Genomic DNA, 15,227 nt, shown 5'->3' with positions numbered 1-15,227 from the left:
TGCCTGGGAGCCCTCCAACGCCAGAGATTTGGAGCCCTGCTAAGCAATGAGTAAAGCCAAAGTACTGCAAAGTGAAAATAACCTTACTCTGACAGCTGGCTGCAATCTAACAAGCAACAGGACAGAGAAAACCTTCTACATTAATGATATCGAGTATTAATTATGATGGTTCTGAATAAATTGGCAGCTGCTGAGCCAGGTTGCTGAATTCAGCAGACAGTTGACATATTTTATATGACAAGCTATACTAGAAACTAAAACAATACAAACTTTTCAAGGCTGCTGCCTTTAAGTTCACTTCCTGAGTTCTGTGCTTAATGAGATTTGCTTCACACAACTTTCTTGCCAATAAACCTCATTAGCTGGCCGACGGAGAGAAAGAAAACAACACTGTTTTCTGTTAATTGCTGGAGGATAAACATAAGGTCTCAGAGGTAGGTGAGACATATTGTCCTAGTGCTGGAAATCATTCAGCCCAACCAGATTCTTCCTAGGAAAACCAGACAGGATTCATCCATCCCAACCACATTCTTTCTAGAAAAACCAGACAGGATTTACTAACAAAAACGGTCTCACTATCACTACCACCAATCCTACCATAAGTACTACCAATTTACTGTACCTTCTCTTTCTTCTGTTTTGATTGGCACTGCAGATTGGGTTACAAAGTCTTACATTAACAGATGATCTATTCAACAGCCTATGTAAGTGTGTGGAAGGCACAGTGCTACTACAGCACAAATACTGCTAGGCTCCTCTCAATTTTCTTATCTTGTTCTTACCATATTTGCCAGCACACAGCCATCCAGTAATTGCTATGGTGATGTGAAGCTGCCTTCCTTCAGTAAGTGGGAGGAATTCAAACTCTTCTATGGCTCCCACACGCTTCTTCATCTTGTATCCTACACACAAGGCAGAAACATGGATCTCAGAAATCGCACAAGGACAGACACTGTTAACAGCAGAAATTCATAAGAGATGACTTGGCTCATGACTAAGGTTTTCTCTTTCCAAGACCCTCAGCAAATCTATGTATTACTTGGTATGGAGCCAACATGATCCCTCTGAGCTCTTATGATCTGTGGGTATCTCAACAGAAGGCTGTTTTGCAGAAAACCCTGTATCAGGTGTAACAGCCACTGCTCTCTGTTGCTGCACCTTTCTAATCCAAAGCAGGAAGCTTTCATCTCTTAGCCACGTATCAAACACTATTTTCCTAGTTAGTCATCAAGCATGTCTTGAAAGAAAAGTCATCTCAAAGTTGTGAGATCATACTTTCAATCACTTTCCTTGCTCTGCACTCTCTTACCAGTAAGGCCAGCTCCAGCAGCTCCAAAAAGGGATGCCATGACAGCAATTCCTGCAGTTGAACCAAGAGCAGCTGCTCCTGCACTTCCAATGATAGTAGCAGCCCCAGCAGCAACCAGAGGGGCAGCAAGACCACCTGTCAAGCCTGAGAAGGCAACAAGTGAGTTCAGCAGTCTTTTAACAAGTGCAAAAAACAGTCATTTCCCTGTGTGGGTGAGTACTGCTAATGCTATTGAAAAAGTGGCCTGTTTTGCATCACTGGTAAAGGGGCTTTCTAAGATCATCCCCAGGCCCTGAATCTCTGCACGCATTCTTTGACAGACTTCAGTAAAAAAAAAAGAATAACTTAAGTCGAGGAAGAATATGTGATAGATTGTGCCCCAGACAAACATCCAAATTCTTCAGTCTCTCTCCAGTATCTTTAAACTGACTTTCCAGCATGCACCGAGAACCGCTCCAACAAACCCAATGGATTTTCACTTTTACAATTAATTCTTTCAGTTTTACTTTTGCACGGCAGAACCTGACAGAAGTGACATATTACCTTTAGCCTGGCAAAAAAGCAGGAAAAAAAAACAACCACAGTGAACACTTTAAAATCACAGCCTGGCTTCTGCTGCTGAATGTGCAAATCAGAACCCCACCTTCTCCCCCTCGCAATTCAGGAGCAAGCTTTTGACAGCCTAAGGCAGCCTCACCTATCACTGTTCCACCCCCAACAGTTGCCAAGCCAATCAGCAGGTATCTCTTCAGCTTCCTTCTTCTTTCCTTCTTTTTTCTTGAGACTTCTGCAGTTCTGCAGGGGGATTAAAAGCATAAAAGCTGATGGAAAAGCCTGGCAGATAACAATGCTGCACCACAATCTGCTTATATCCTCTTCAGTGTAATTTCCCTACTGGGAACAGTAAAAATTACCATGCAGGTGTGGACTGTGACAACACATTCAGATTTATGAGCATGGACATAAGCCACAGATTTAAACTGAAACAATTTAATTGCTCAGAAAAGCCAACAGATGTTACTTACTTTGAAAACACTTCCTAACAGGAATGAAGCTTGTTAAAAAAAAAAAAAAAGAAGCAAAGTCAGAAACATTTCAGTAGCTATATACTGCCTATGTGGCTTGCAGAAAATCTATTGCAGTTTTTATAACATGAAAACCATTTTTGCATTATGCAGTTAATTCTGTGTGTCTAATGGAAAAGAACTGGCTCCTACATATGAGATGTATTGGCAGACTACATTGGAGACTCTCACCTCTAGGCTGCAGAACAACTGCCAGGCTAATTTGGCCCATTATTACTAGTTATTTGTTGTGAGATGCTCTGAAGTCAGGTCAGGTTGCAGGCAAGAATCCAAACAGAAGGCAAACAGTGAAAGCTGATGGGCACATAGCTCAGGACCTCAGCTTTCAGGGAAAGAGAAAGAACTGACAAAAAGAACCATCTACTGATACCAGATAGGGAAGTCTGATACTGCACCCTCTAGGTCCTCTCTGACACAGTTCAATTTCTAAGTATTCAGGGATGCAGAATGGACATTTGGTCTGATCACACACAAATTACTATAATAAAGATGTTAACCTTTCTGATCATTGCACGCTACAGCTTGCAGTACTCTGCCTAGTTCCAGCAGGAGCTGTGCTCCTCCTGAAGCAAACCATTCTCATATTAATATTCACCACACCAAGCCCCATCCATGCTGCACCCTCTGTAGCACACGGGGGAGAAGGAGACTTAACCTTGGAGACAAACAGCAGAGATGCTGAGATGGGTTAGCTCAGATCAAACATCACCAGGGTGAGCTGCAGAGCAGCAGTTTCATAGAATCATTAAGTTTGGTTTCCCATTCCTCTGTCATTAAAGTCCATAGCTGTGTGATGGTGCAAGGGGAACTGCTTGACGTTCATTAAAAGTAAACCCTGAGTGCAGATAGGACTTTGAGCAGCATCTGTGATATCATCAGACAGGAAGATAACTTCCACAGCTGTCAATTCTCATCTCAGTTTTTAGGGCACTGCCTGCAGATCAGTTCCCTGAGGCTGTGAGCATATCAGCTCAGGGTTGGATGTAAGGACATCAGGTTAAATCATGTCTGTGTCATGTAAATGCTACACCAGCATTATGTAAATCTTTGGCACAGATCAGATATTCCTCATTGAAAGCAACCCTGCATATGTAAATGATGACTGCTGTAGTCAGCTCTGTAATCATAATTGTTTCTAATGGTGCAGTTCTATGCTGCTTTCTGTTTTGGTTTCAGCAACAGAGCATCAAGAAAACTACCTAAGATGCACGGTGACTTTTACTCCCTTATATTATACACCAGACTTGTTTTAAAGACCTGATTACAGAGAAGGTGCAATTCAACTCAGGAACTGATTTTGACCTAGTGACCTCATCCAGCCATGCCAAATGCTACTTGATGGTACTCATTAAGGTGAATGGTATTCATTAAGATGAATGATCCTTAGCAGTGACCATTGGCCACCAGACCTGTGAGCTGCTGTGTCCTGACCTGAACCAAAGGCCAGATCCTCCTCCTGTTGCTCATAAACAAATTGAATTATGTTAGTATTAGAAAAATCAGAATTTGGTCCTGAATTCCCCCACAAGCGCATCAGAAGACATTAAAAAAATAAAAACTTCTCCTTTTAGGAAAGAAATAAAGTTAAATTGGGTTAAAACCACAAGAAAATTAAGTAGAAGGAGAAGCAGAGAATAAGGGTAATTTGTGCTAGCTAACAGTGAGATGGAATCAAACTATTTTCCAATAGCAGACTTTATATTTAGCTGCTCTCTAATTATACCTCACAATATAATAACATAGTAGTATTAAACACAGTTGTAAGTTCATTTGTATCTGTACATTTAAGCTATACTTTAACAAGCTTACCCAAAACAGGTAAATAAACTGAGAAAGAAAAAATGTCACTTTTTAGGCACCAACTTTGGTTTACCTCTACTGTCTTTGGTTTATCTCTCACAAGAAGTACTTTCCACTTCAGAGGAAAGTGAGAGAAACAGAGGATAGTGAAGTTGTTCACAGAGCAAGTTTCCTTCTAACCTGCCTATTCAGTGGTTAATCTGGGACTTGAAACATGAGAATTTATCTTACTTCCAAACTTGGATATTTTCCCTCTTAATCCTAACCTAATAGTGGATTTTCATTACCCATATAATTGCCTAATCCTTCCTGGAACCCTCAAAGCGCTCTGTAATTTTGATAAAGACAATTTTAGATGAGTCCCAAACAATACACAGCATTGTACAGCACAGCAGGAGGAAAATGAAGCACAGTGGGTGAAATCCGTGCTTCGTTGAAGTCAATGGCAGAACTCCCACTGACTTGCATGGCACAGGGATTTCATCTCCACAGTGATCCTCCAAGAAAACCACTGCATATTACCTCTGTTTGCACATTCTGCAGTTGCAAATGTAGCTGTCAGTGGAGAATTGCAGCCTGCATGGCAACATCTTTAGCACCAAAGAAGCTCATCTTCTATGACTCCATGGTCAAACTGGAGTTTGGGTCATTGCTCTCTGTATGTAACTGCTAGAATTGCTGGTGATGGTTGCTTTCCTTATAGCTTCTACATGACAGCTGTCCCTTGATTACTTGACTGCTTTTTTCCACTCTGGCAACTGCCTCTTCTCAGTGATCTTGGATTTGCAGCTGAACCACAGATTACATTTGGAGAAATGTTATAGGTAGTGTTATAGATCATTTCCCAGTGATGAAAAGTAGCATGAATACATGTTAGCAAACAACTGATGTCATATTTTCCAGTTTCTCATAGAGCTGCGTACAAAAGAGAAATTTACACCTGCAAGTAAGAACAAGCTTGGCACAAGCAATGTGGATTTAAATGTTTGGAGCACTGTTTTATAGATAACCACACTGAACATTTAATTTGGCACACGCTGGGCCACAGGATGTGTCCACAGGAGCAAAGGCAAGAACAAAACTTCCCATTACAAGTATCAGTAAATAATGCATAAGCTGCCAAAAATCCACTTGGTTGTTCCTATTCTTGCAGAGCATGGGCAGAGATGGAAGGATCCAAAGCAGATTGTGTTTCCCTGCCCCCAAAAATCTGTGAGGTCAAAGCAGCAGTGAGATTACATTCCGCTTCATTTCCCAGTTGAGTCCTAACTCTAAAACAAAGAGTCATGAATTCCCCACAAGTCTCAGCTTTGTGCTAGTTTTAGTGCTGCAGTAACGAATGTATTGACACTGCAGCTGTGAACTGCCTTTATTGTGGAGATTTTCTTTTTCTTCTTTTGTCTAACAGTTATTTCCATAGCTGCAACTTTAGCCTTTAGAGGCTTTCCTTAGGGAAAGAAAAAGAGTGAAATCAATGGCTTTTGTCACACCAGGTACACATGCCAACCCCTAGGCTAGTTACAGCAGCACAATTCTGCAGTCACTCCTGCAGCTGTCAGACATCTTTTGGGGCTGCACTACAGCCCACTTCAGAAGCCACAGTTCAGAGGGAAGAGAATTATGTATCAAGGCACCACTGGTATAAGTGAGGCTCCACTCTGTGTGTGCTGTCCCATGTTAGAGGCTCAAGATTGAGTTCATTTTCATAAGCCACAGCAAAACAGTGCCCATTAGTACCAAGCCTTGCTCCTGCATTACAAATGGTGCTCTCTTTAGCAGTACATGATCTTTGAGATTATTTTGACTTTCTCTTTTTACAGTGCACTATAAAGTTAAGCTTTATTTGAATAGTCATAATTGAAAGGTACCTGTCACCTGCTGAACCCCAGCAAAATGTCTGAACATGTTATGCATCAGAGACATTGATTAAAGTTGGTTTTGGCACTCAGGCTAACCTTGTAACATTTTGTGCTGAGCTGGCATAAAAATATTAAACGGTTCCTTGAAAGTCTCCTATGGACAGGTTTACTGCCTCACACACTGCTAAACCTTCACACAGTTCCTGGCTCATAAGCAAAGGACTACGTTTCGTACAGACGACAACTGTTTGGCAGTTCTGAATATAACAACTTGCAATTAAGAGGCTTCATCTTACATTAACAACTGAGAAGTCAGGTGATCAACAGTCCATAGATACATAAAGGTGCCAGTGGTTGCCCTCAGAGGTCTACCTTCAATAGGAGTTACAGCTGACTCTTTAGGCAGAGTGGGCGAATCTGCAGAAAGTCAACAACTAAGGATTTAATCCTGAAATTATACAGGAACATCATTCTGCAGGAGGCATTACTGCACAGGTGTGAGTTTGGTCTTAAGAAATAGCCTGGCTTCAGCCTTGATATATTCACATTGACCCATCCCCTTCTGTAAAGCAGAGTAAGGGAAATAATCAAAACACTGCCGGGTCAGCAAGCATCCAACCTGTTTGTCTTTCAGAGTCATGGTTTCTCTGGAGGGAACAATTCCTCTGTAAATGTATTTGTTTCTATCTGAAGAGTATTAGGCCAAGAGATACAGATCTTTTTGGTGTACTTAAATATAATCTACAGTCTAGGAGACAAAGTTGGAACAAGGAGATGAAGGAGTTTGGTGTGTGCATTTATCAGCTTGCAATGTTGGGGTGCAGCTCTGATTTTACAAATGCTGAGCACTGTTGGCTCTCAGTGCAGCTGAAGTGCTTTGAGGGCCCTGCAACTCTCATCAAGCCATAAATGATTAAGTTAAGAGCCACGGGGAGAATGAGCAGAGCCTGGACTTAGGCAGAATAACGGATGCTGAACTCTCAACCACCAGCAGTGTTTCTTCATCCCTTAGCCAAGCCAAGTATTCTTACTCTGACTCTTCCTCTGTTTGTTCCTTCAGGCTTTCAAGCAGAGATTCCTCCAGGGCTTCCAGCTCCTCCAAGGGGATTCTCAGCAGCCAGCTGATGTGGCAGATCAACACCCTCACTCGTGCATCATAGTACCCTTAAACAGAGGAAAGCCCAGGAAATCCATCAGTCCTCATCACACCACATTAAATAACAAGTGGAGAAACCCAGCTGCACTAGAGGACCATGTTACACAAAAACATATTCCTTCCCTCAGGTCCTCTTCATTTTTCATGTGTTTGAAGACAATTGTTATTGTCTAAAGAAGAGAGCTCTAAATGGAAAACCTTCCCCAGTGCAAACCTCATCCCGTCAGCAGAGCCACTGCACCAGGTAACTGCCTATATGGCAGGAAAAGATCTCAAATCTTTAGGTTTTCATTGTCTTTGATAGAGGAACAAGGAGCAGAGGAGTGGATGAGCTTACACAACCTGCAACAGGAGAAAGGACTGCTCCTGGGCATATAAACAAGTGTTGTTAGAAAAATAATAATTTAGATATAACAGATTTCAAAATGATTTGTGCCAACTCTTTTTTTTTTTTCAATGTGTTTCTCTCAGTAGCATCTGCTGTTTGCTGATAGCAGGCTTTTATAAAGGGCTCTTGGTGCACTCTGTGATGAAAAGCACAACAGTTTCTCTAGGGTTGCATAAAGATACCAGCAAGACACAACTACAAAGTATAGTTCTGATACGTGCTGCACGTAGACCAAATATGGCCATTGGCAATCTGTTCAGTTTATTTATTTATTACCATCATTACCAAGATACCAAGCTGCTTCAATAGGCTTTAATGAGTTCACTTTTTAAATCTGTGCTTAGTAGAGAAATAAGGTTAATACTTACCCTCCTTTCATCCCTGATATGTAGCACAACACGCAAACCTTAGCAGGAGTCTTAATAGTAGCCTTCCTGCTTCCTGCCTACAATGCACAACTTAGCTTCTCACTTAGCCACCTTGGCAATAAGTCACCAAGGCTTGAAAATACATTTGTTTTAAATTCCAGCTTAGCAAAACAGGCAGTTTTGCAATAACTGAATAGTTGATTTTCCATTAAAAATAAAACAGGAACAAAAGTGGTATTTGTTCTCAAGTGAAATAGGCTAATCAGCAGCCAGGGAGCTCTTTCCTGTGTGAACATGCTACAACACGGGGCTTTTAAAAAATGCAAGCTGCAATATAAAACAGGCTTCTTGTAAAAATGAACATTTTGTCCAGTAGGCAGTCTGTTGCATGAAATTTATCAGAGTAATCAATGCTACACATTGTAAGCCAGCAGTTAAGTGAATCGCATTTCTTCACACCAGAATTTATTCCCTGAATATATATGTGTTTTCCTTTAAGCAGTGAGGATTTTAGGGTTGAAATTTTTGTAACAGCTCCTTGGCTTTCCAAAAAGAAGAAGAGGTCACCTGCACTCCTGGAAACACTGGAGGAGAAAAACATTCCAATCTAGGTATTCAACTTCAGAACTTTTCAATCACTACATACAATTGCATGCCAGTACATGTGAAGCTACAGAGATGACCAGTTGCTGAGTTTTTAACAGGTAGTATCAGTTGTCTTTCCTGTAGTGGACACAGAGGAAGAGCATGCTGCTTTTGTTATAAAGGAATGTAGGATGAAATCGATTGGCACCCTGAGCTCTTTGAGCATTTTAGAATATCAGATATGAACTCACTGATGTTGCCCTTACAAAGAACAAACACTAACATAAACTTACCATCTCTGAGAGAGAAGGACAAAAGATCCTAAAAAAAAAAAAAAAGAATACTGAAGTTAAGAGTGATTTAAGAGTGATGATGTACACCTAGAGGTCTTAAAATGGAAGTATGAAATCCTATCACACCACAATTTAATGGCTGCAGAGTGTCTATTCTGCCTGTGGGAAGGCTGGAAGCTACCAATCAACAGAGCAAAGCCAGATGCTTCCAGTGCACAATTATGCATATGCATATGCAGGTAAAAATGGCTGGACAGAAGCAGATAAGCACAGGATGGGAGAGTAGTGCCTGCCTGGTATGTGCTGAAGCAGCTGATTGTTGGGTTATTGTTGTTATTAGCAATCCTGTTGCAACTGAACGCCCTGTGATTACACAGGACTTCAAAGTCTGGAAAAATCAGGCTGTAAGTTCCCAGCTTCACTGATGCCTTCTGCTCTTCTAGTCACACCTACTTGAATTTTCAGCTCAAATAGATTTGAATGCTACTTAGATGGACCAGTGGCCCCTATTTCCTTTGGCATTCTGGGAATTCATAGCTCTAGGAAGTAGGGCTGAACTAGCATGAAGTTCTTATGGATTAAGTACTCAAAAATAGAAATCGCAAGAATTATAGCCATCTGTAAAGATTGAGGGACTGTGTTGGCTTTCCATCAGAAAAAATAAATAGGAAAAATAGATCAATTCAATATAAGGCTTCCATGGACAAATCCATGAAAGAGGTGAGTGCTCCTCAGATGAGAAATTCTAATGTTTTACTGCTGTGTTCTCTTCTTTTATTGTCACTGAATAACAATAACAATAAATTTTAAGCTCTTTACATAACTAAAACACTAAGCACTAGCTCAGTCTAGCTAGTTCCTCTCCTCCAAGCATAAAGCACAGCTGAATTTTATAGGGAGTCCTTTGACCCCTTGAGAACATGAAAAATACATTCAAAAACACAGGACGCTGCCAAAGAGTTTATGTTTATTAGACCCATAAGCTCCTAAGCAACATTTGTATTGTAAAAATGTCTCTAATCTGCTGCACAAGAAGCATAGTGAACAAGGCATCTTTAACCCAGTCCTAGAAGAGGGGCGGACTGTAGATATTGAGTGAAATATCAGTACCTGCACTCTGAATATCATTTTAACTTAAGGAGAGTCTATTATTTCATACAGGAGAAAAGCTTTTACATAGCACGAGGGAAAGCCAGGGTCAGTGCAGTTGAATGTATGTGGCAGAACCTATGCTTTTTTACAAGGCATGACTCCAAAACCTTTGCTCTGTTGCTGCCTAACGTTTACATATGAGTTTTCTAAAGATATATTGCTCAAGTGCACAACAACCCAGGTGCTTTGCTGCTAAGTATCTGTGTGGCTCTGCCCATCCTTTGCCTGCCTGCCCTGCAAGGTCCAACAGGATAAGTGTTTCCTGAAGTTCCTGCTGATCTGGGCTCTGCACAACACAGACAGCACTCCTGCATCCCAGTGGCCAGAAGAAAAGGAGAGGGCTGGTCTGATATCTCTAGTGTGTGAGTAACTGTTGTCTTTGTGAATCGGGACTCCTGTGTTCCAAAAGCCACCACAATGTAGGGGAAAAAAAAAAAAAAAAAATAGGAGGCTTTTTTTTAGCTCCAGGCACAGTTAGCATTCTGTGCACAATGCAGACAGTTCCCCAGGCAGGTTGGCAGGGTGTGGGAAATGGAACCATAAATCCCCCATGCAGAGGGAGGAATGGAACTTTGGTTTTGCAGTCCCCAGGCACTGTAACTGCTGCCATGCACCCCATCTGGCTTCAGGGCTGCCAGGAGGGGCTGGCACAGAGGTGACAAAGCCCAGCAGAAAGCCCAAGGCTGTGAGGCCCAAGCAGAAAGCTGATCAAGAATGGAACCTGAAGTCTGGAGTTAGGTGAAGCTTTTGACCTTGCTGCTCTCATTTGCTAATGTAGGCAGTCTCCTGAGCAAGACTGCTGTGCTGCACAGAGCCAGTTCAGAGGCAATAAATGCTCCCTGGGTTTTGTGAAGGAGCCATAGGTCATGGCTCAGCTCCTACACAATTTATCCAGTAGGTTCAGTGGCACCCAATGTCAAATAACTTCTTTCAAAAATCTGGCCTAAGCATTTAGATACGTGTAGTTCAAAAGGTGAGAGATGGATACGGGTAATCAGGTGACAAACTGGAACAACTGTTTGATTGCATTTGTAACCATTAGCATACTCAAGTATTTATCAGTGCTTCAGGCTTTGCACGTACTACCATGCAGTCACGGGGAGTCCAATCAGCATTGATTAGATTAGTTCACAACTTGTTTGTTTTCTCTCTCTATGCAGTAGCTATTGTGGTTTGGTCATTTTGAAGTGGAGGTGTTTTTAATTTTAATTGTGCTCAGGACCACCATGCACGATTGAGTGAAACCTCACAAAAGAAAGGAAAGCAATCTTTATTACAAGTCTTTGCCAGTATTTTATTAATTGCTACAAGCCCAAAATCTATTTCCTCAACAGAGAGTTTCAAATCCACGTTGCAGTACTACTATGTGTGGGGGGCAAACAACAATAAGGAACAACACAGGAAAATGGGCATTCTAAGCCTGCTCAAAGCAAGGAAAAAGAAAAGATTCATAAGAATTTTGTTTTCTCACCCACTATCAGGAAACAAAAGTGGGCAAAGTCAACTTCTTCCCCTCCTTTCGCTGTCACTAAATAGTAAATTTATTCCTACCCAGACAAGAATCACTGCTTTCTCATACCACACCCACAGCTATTTGTTATGACTACTGTCTAGAAAGACAGCATTTGCATGTATTCATCACCTGCAATAAATTCAAATAAAGGCATAAATTCATAATCCTCAAATTTTCACTGAATCAGTGGTGAGCTCACCTCCTGACCTGTGCATCATCCCTTGGTAGAGGGCATCCAAAAATACAAGCATTAGTGCCACCAGGACCCTGCCATTGAACACACTGAGCATTAAAGTGTGTTCCTGGAATAAACATTTACTGTTAAATAAACAGTGAATGTGAAGTCAGCAGCAGCAGAACACAAAGAAACAGTAGTGCCATAAAGCAACAGATGGAGAACTGACAAAGTTTGATCCTGTGGCTTATTTTCAGGTAATAAGGAAAAAGCTTATCTTAGCTTGGTACCTTGAAGTTTCCCATTTGCCAGTATGCTTTCCCACCAACACCCTGCAAGTCTCTCATGCTTTGCCCTGCAGCAACCTTTAATTATATGTTTCATTTGACAACACCGATCACCTCACAGGACTGCATGAGGTCCAACTGTTGAGGCATTAGGCTGATAGCTATTACTGATCTTTGCTTTCAACGAATCAAAGAACTGTTATCTAAGGCTTCTGTGCTCCACAAGGAACCATGGCAAGTGCCTCCGTTCTCATAACAAAATATTGCACAATCCCAGAGATTGTGATCTCTGAGGATCCAGAGACTTTTGTAAAAGCACATGGAGACCTGACACAACATAAACTTGGAGCAAGCACAAGTTACATTTTGCCAAAATTTCGCTCTTATTAAATGCAGCAGCCTAATTCTAGAGAATTCATCCTGGAGTAGACAGAGCTAGGGAAACAAGCCTGGGAAATGCTAGGTCATCTCAACACAGAAAGAACTGAACGTACACTTACTGATCTTGAGCAAACAAAATAATTAAAAAAATATATAAAAACAGCTGCTCTTATTTCAGATCTGTCCAAACTTACTAATTAAATTGATTAAGCTCATTAATCTCTGTCGCTGTAGTGGGGTTGCTATAATATTTTGAGCATTATAACATACTGATGTTTGGAGCACATCCTCTGATGCCTTTTATGAACCAGCTAGGAGACACAAAAGAAGGCAAAAATAAAGGGAATTCATCATGGCCAAGAAGGAACACTTCCATCATCTCTTTACTTATGCAGCTTTGTCATGTATGTAGAAGTGTTTTGTATTAGATACACTAATGTGTATCCTTGTAGAGACACATTTTCCTGCTCCTCCAAAATCCCCCTTGCTCACAGTAAGAGGAAAGGGGCTCTCAAATGAAAAACAGGACCTCTCACATTCACTGTTTCACCAAAATCTGCAGAACGCCCATGTGTGTAAAAAAGATTGCAGCAATACAGTCAAAGCAAAAGCTTTGACAGTTCTCTCTAAGGCAAAGGCATCAAAGACAGAAAATGTTAATTCAGCAGTAACTGCATCTCACGCTCATCACTTCCACATGTTGTGAATGGATAGACTGCTAAGCACCCACAGAGCTGCACAGAAGAAAATGCATATCAGGATTCTGATTTACTTCCCTAACTGTACAAACAGGCAAGTATGACAGATCTTTTTTTGCAAAACCAGAGGCAAGGGGAACGTATGAACTTACCTGGGTAATGACAACAGGATTATCTTTCACGGTGGGATCCTTCAGCAAAAGCTGGGGAAAAGTTTCTGTGCCCTCACCTACTAAGCCACTAGCAAATGCTGTCATGGCAGGCAAGACAGCATCAGGCAGGTCCAGCCATTTCACCAAGCCCTCAATGAACTCTGTCCTGAAAGAGCTGTAAGGCAACAGAGGCAGGTGAGGCCCTGTAACAGAGAATTTTTGCAAGCCTTGAGTGGTCCCTGCTTCCCTGGGGTATGCTTGAGTCTTTCTTTTTTTATTTTTTAAACCCAATCCATCCCACTTGCAACACTGACTGACACGACTTCAGTGTGAGCTGCTCCAAAAGCCACCTCCTGTGCTCATTCCCTGTGCCCACATTTAGTACCTTTGTTCTTCTTCAGGGAACAGCCTCGCCAGGGATACCCCACAGAGAGCTGCATAAGTGAATTTTCCTGGTTCACCCAGCTGCTGGCTCAGCAGCACACATGATTCCTTTTCTCCTCCTTCTTCAGCCCCACTATGCTGCTTTGAAGCCGAACTTTTCCACCTCTCTTCTGCAGCCATTTTTACCTGCAAGTTCAAAGAAGAAAAAAACAGAAGGGAAAAAATAACAAAAGAACTGGAAACCAGAAACTGAAGAAACAAATTGCCTTTGCTTTTTCACTGCCACACTTGCTGGTCTGTAGCAATGCAGGCCTGTCAAAGCCCAACTTGTGTATCTCATTGCAACATGATGCCGTGACCACAGACAATAGGAGGCTTTCTGTTCACCAGTTCTTAGTTCTTTTGCACAAAATCAACAATACTTCTCAAAAGGAGAAGTCTACTTCAAGATGCAAAGAGACTGGGCTCCATTCAGGCATATTATTCACGTATTTACTGCAAAAAGAGATGAAAAAATAAAAGCTCTGCACCTGGCACAAGGACCAGTATGGCTGCCTGGGAAATAATTTGCTTCTTTCATCCCCAACTCAAATTGCTTCTCTGTTCATTTTGCTGACAGTGTTAAGAAAGTTGAGTCCAGCTGCAGCTGATTAGGACTGTTAATGGAACCACTTATTTCCCAAGGCCATTGCTATGCTTTGTTTATAGTATAATCTTACCTATACAACCAGCACTACATTTTTCCTTAAACATAATATGCCCATGCTACGTGGAACTTAGGCTGGGCCAAAATATTATTTTCAGAGCACCAAAATGTAAGCAGCTTGTGATCACACGCTTCCAAATGAACTGCTCCAAAGGGCTCCTGGGAGCCTCACTGAGTATACAGGGAGTTTTGGCTGCTAATCCAAGCAGCTAGCAGAGAGGACAGAAATCATGCATAAGTGACAGCAGCACATTTCACAACCGAACATCAGTAAGTCTACTCCAAAGCTCACTTACATAACCTGAAAGTTCTACTGACTACATCAAGACTCAATCCATTTCCAAAGGGCACATCACAAATGGCAAACCATTTTGTGCTTGCTATTTGGATACTTTCCTCTGAACCCCGCTGATAGGAACTGGAGACAACCTGCTGTAACAGCATTAACCAAGCACTCAATCTCAGAAGATTCAGGTACCACTTACAGGGTAGTTTAGAATTCCAGAAGAAAGAAGTGCAGCAAAGGAGAAGCTCTTTGTAGAGACTGTATTATCTCCATGCCATCTGTCATGATGTTCCAGGTAAGCTGTCTGTCTTGCTGTCTCACTCAGAAATGTATTTGAGGCTATTCATATTCCTCAAGGCTTGCACTATGTAACTGCTGGTGTATAAATCAACATGCATTCATCACTGAAAGGCTGGGGACTGCTGTAACTCACATGCCTGTCCCCAGGAGAGCTCAGCCTCCCCGCAGCAAGCATCTCCTGATGCTGTCTATGCCCTGAGCACACAGGTCTGAGGAACCTCAGCACGTTTCCATGGAAACATCACATTCCAGCGACACGGGAGCACAAAGTCCTCAGGAATAAATAAACGGTGTTCCTTGTGTTACAGTCAGAGGAGGGGAGGGCCAGGTGATGCTCCACCAGGAATTAG

At 41.8% G+C, this 15,227-nt stretch overlaps 1 protein-coding gene across 5 annotated transcripts in view; it reads right to left on the bottom strand.

Moving 5' to 3' along the window:
• TMCO4 (transmembrane and coiled-coil domains 4) overlaps positions 1 to 15,227 on the bottom strand; it is a 36,880-nt gene that overhangs the window by 20,668 nt on the left and 985 nt on the right. For 3 of the 5 annotated variants that reach the window (XM_031613681.2, XM_090123095.1, XM_090123093.1), the window contains 7 exons: positions 13,587 to 13,771; positions 13,202 to 13,376; positions 8,844 to 8,871; positions 7,085 to 7,217; positions 2,007 to 2,104; positions 1,310 to 1,453; positions 783 to 902 (listed from right to left, as the gene is read on the bottom strand). In XM_031613681.2, the coding sequence (XP_031469541.2) occupies positions 783 to 902; positions 1,310 to 1,453; positions 2,007 to 2,104; positions 7,085 to 7,217; positions 8,844 to 8,871; positions 13,202 to 13,376; positions 13,587 to 13,765 (877 nt within the window). In that variant the 5' untranslated portion in view covers positions 13,766 to 13,771. Of the gene's footprint in view, positions 1 to 782; positions 903 to 1,309; positions 1,454 to 2,006; positions 2,105 to 7,084; positions 7,218 to 8,843; positions 8,872 to 13,201; positions 13,377 to 13,586; positions 13,772 to 14,776; positions 14,953 to 15,227 lie in introns of all 5 variants that reach the window. The other 2 variants (XM_090123092.1, XM_031613685.2) reach the window with 1 other exon arrangement.

The sequence above is a fragment of the Phasianus colchicus genome, chromosome 22 (genome assembly GCF_987193195.1).
Source record: "Phasianus colchicus chromosome 22, bPhaCol1.hap1.1, whole genome shotgun sequence".
Taxonomy (NCBI): Eukaryota; Metazoa; Chordata; class Aves; order Galliformes; family Phasianidae; genus Phasianus; species Phasianus colchicus.
Note: the sequence above shows the minus strand (reverse complement) of the source record. Positions and strands in the feature narration are given on the sequence as shown.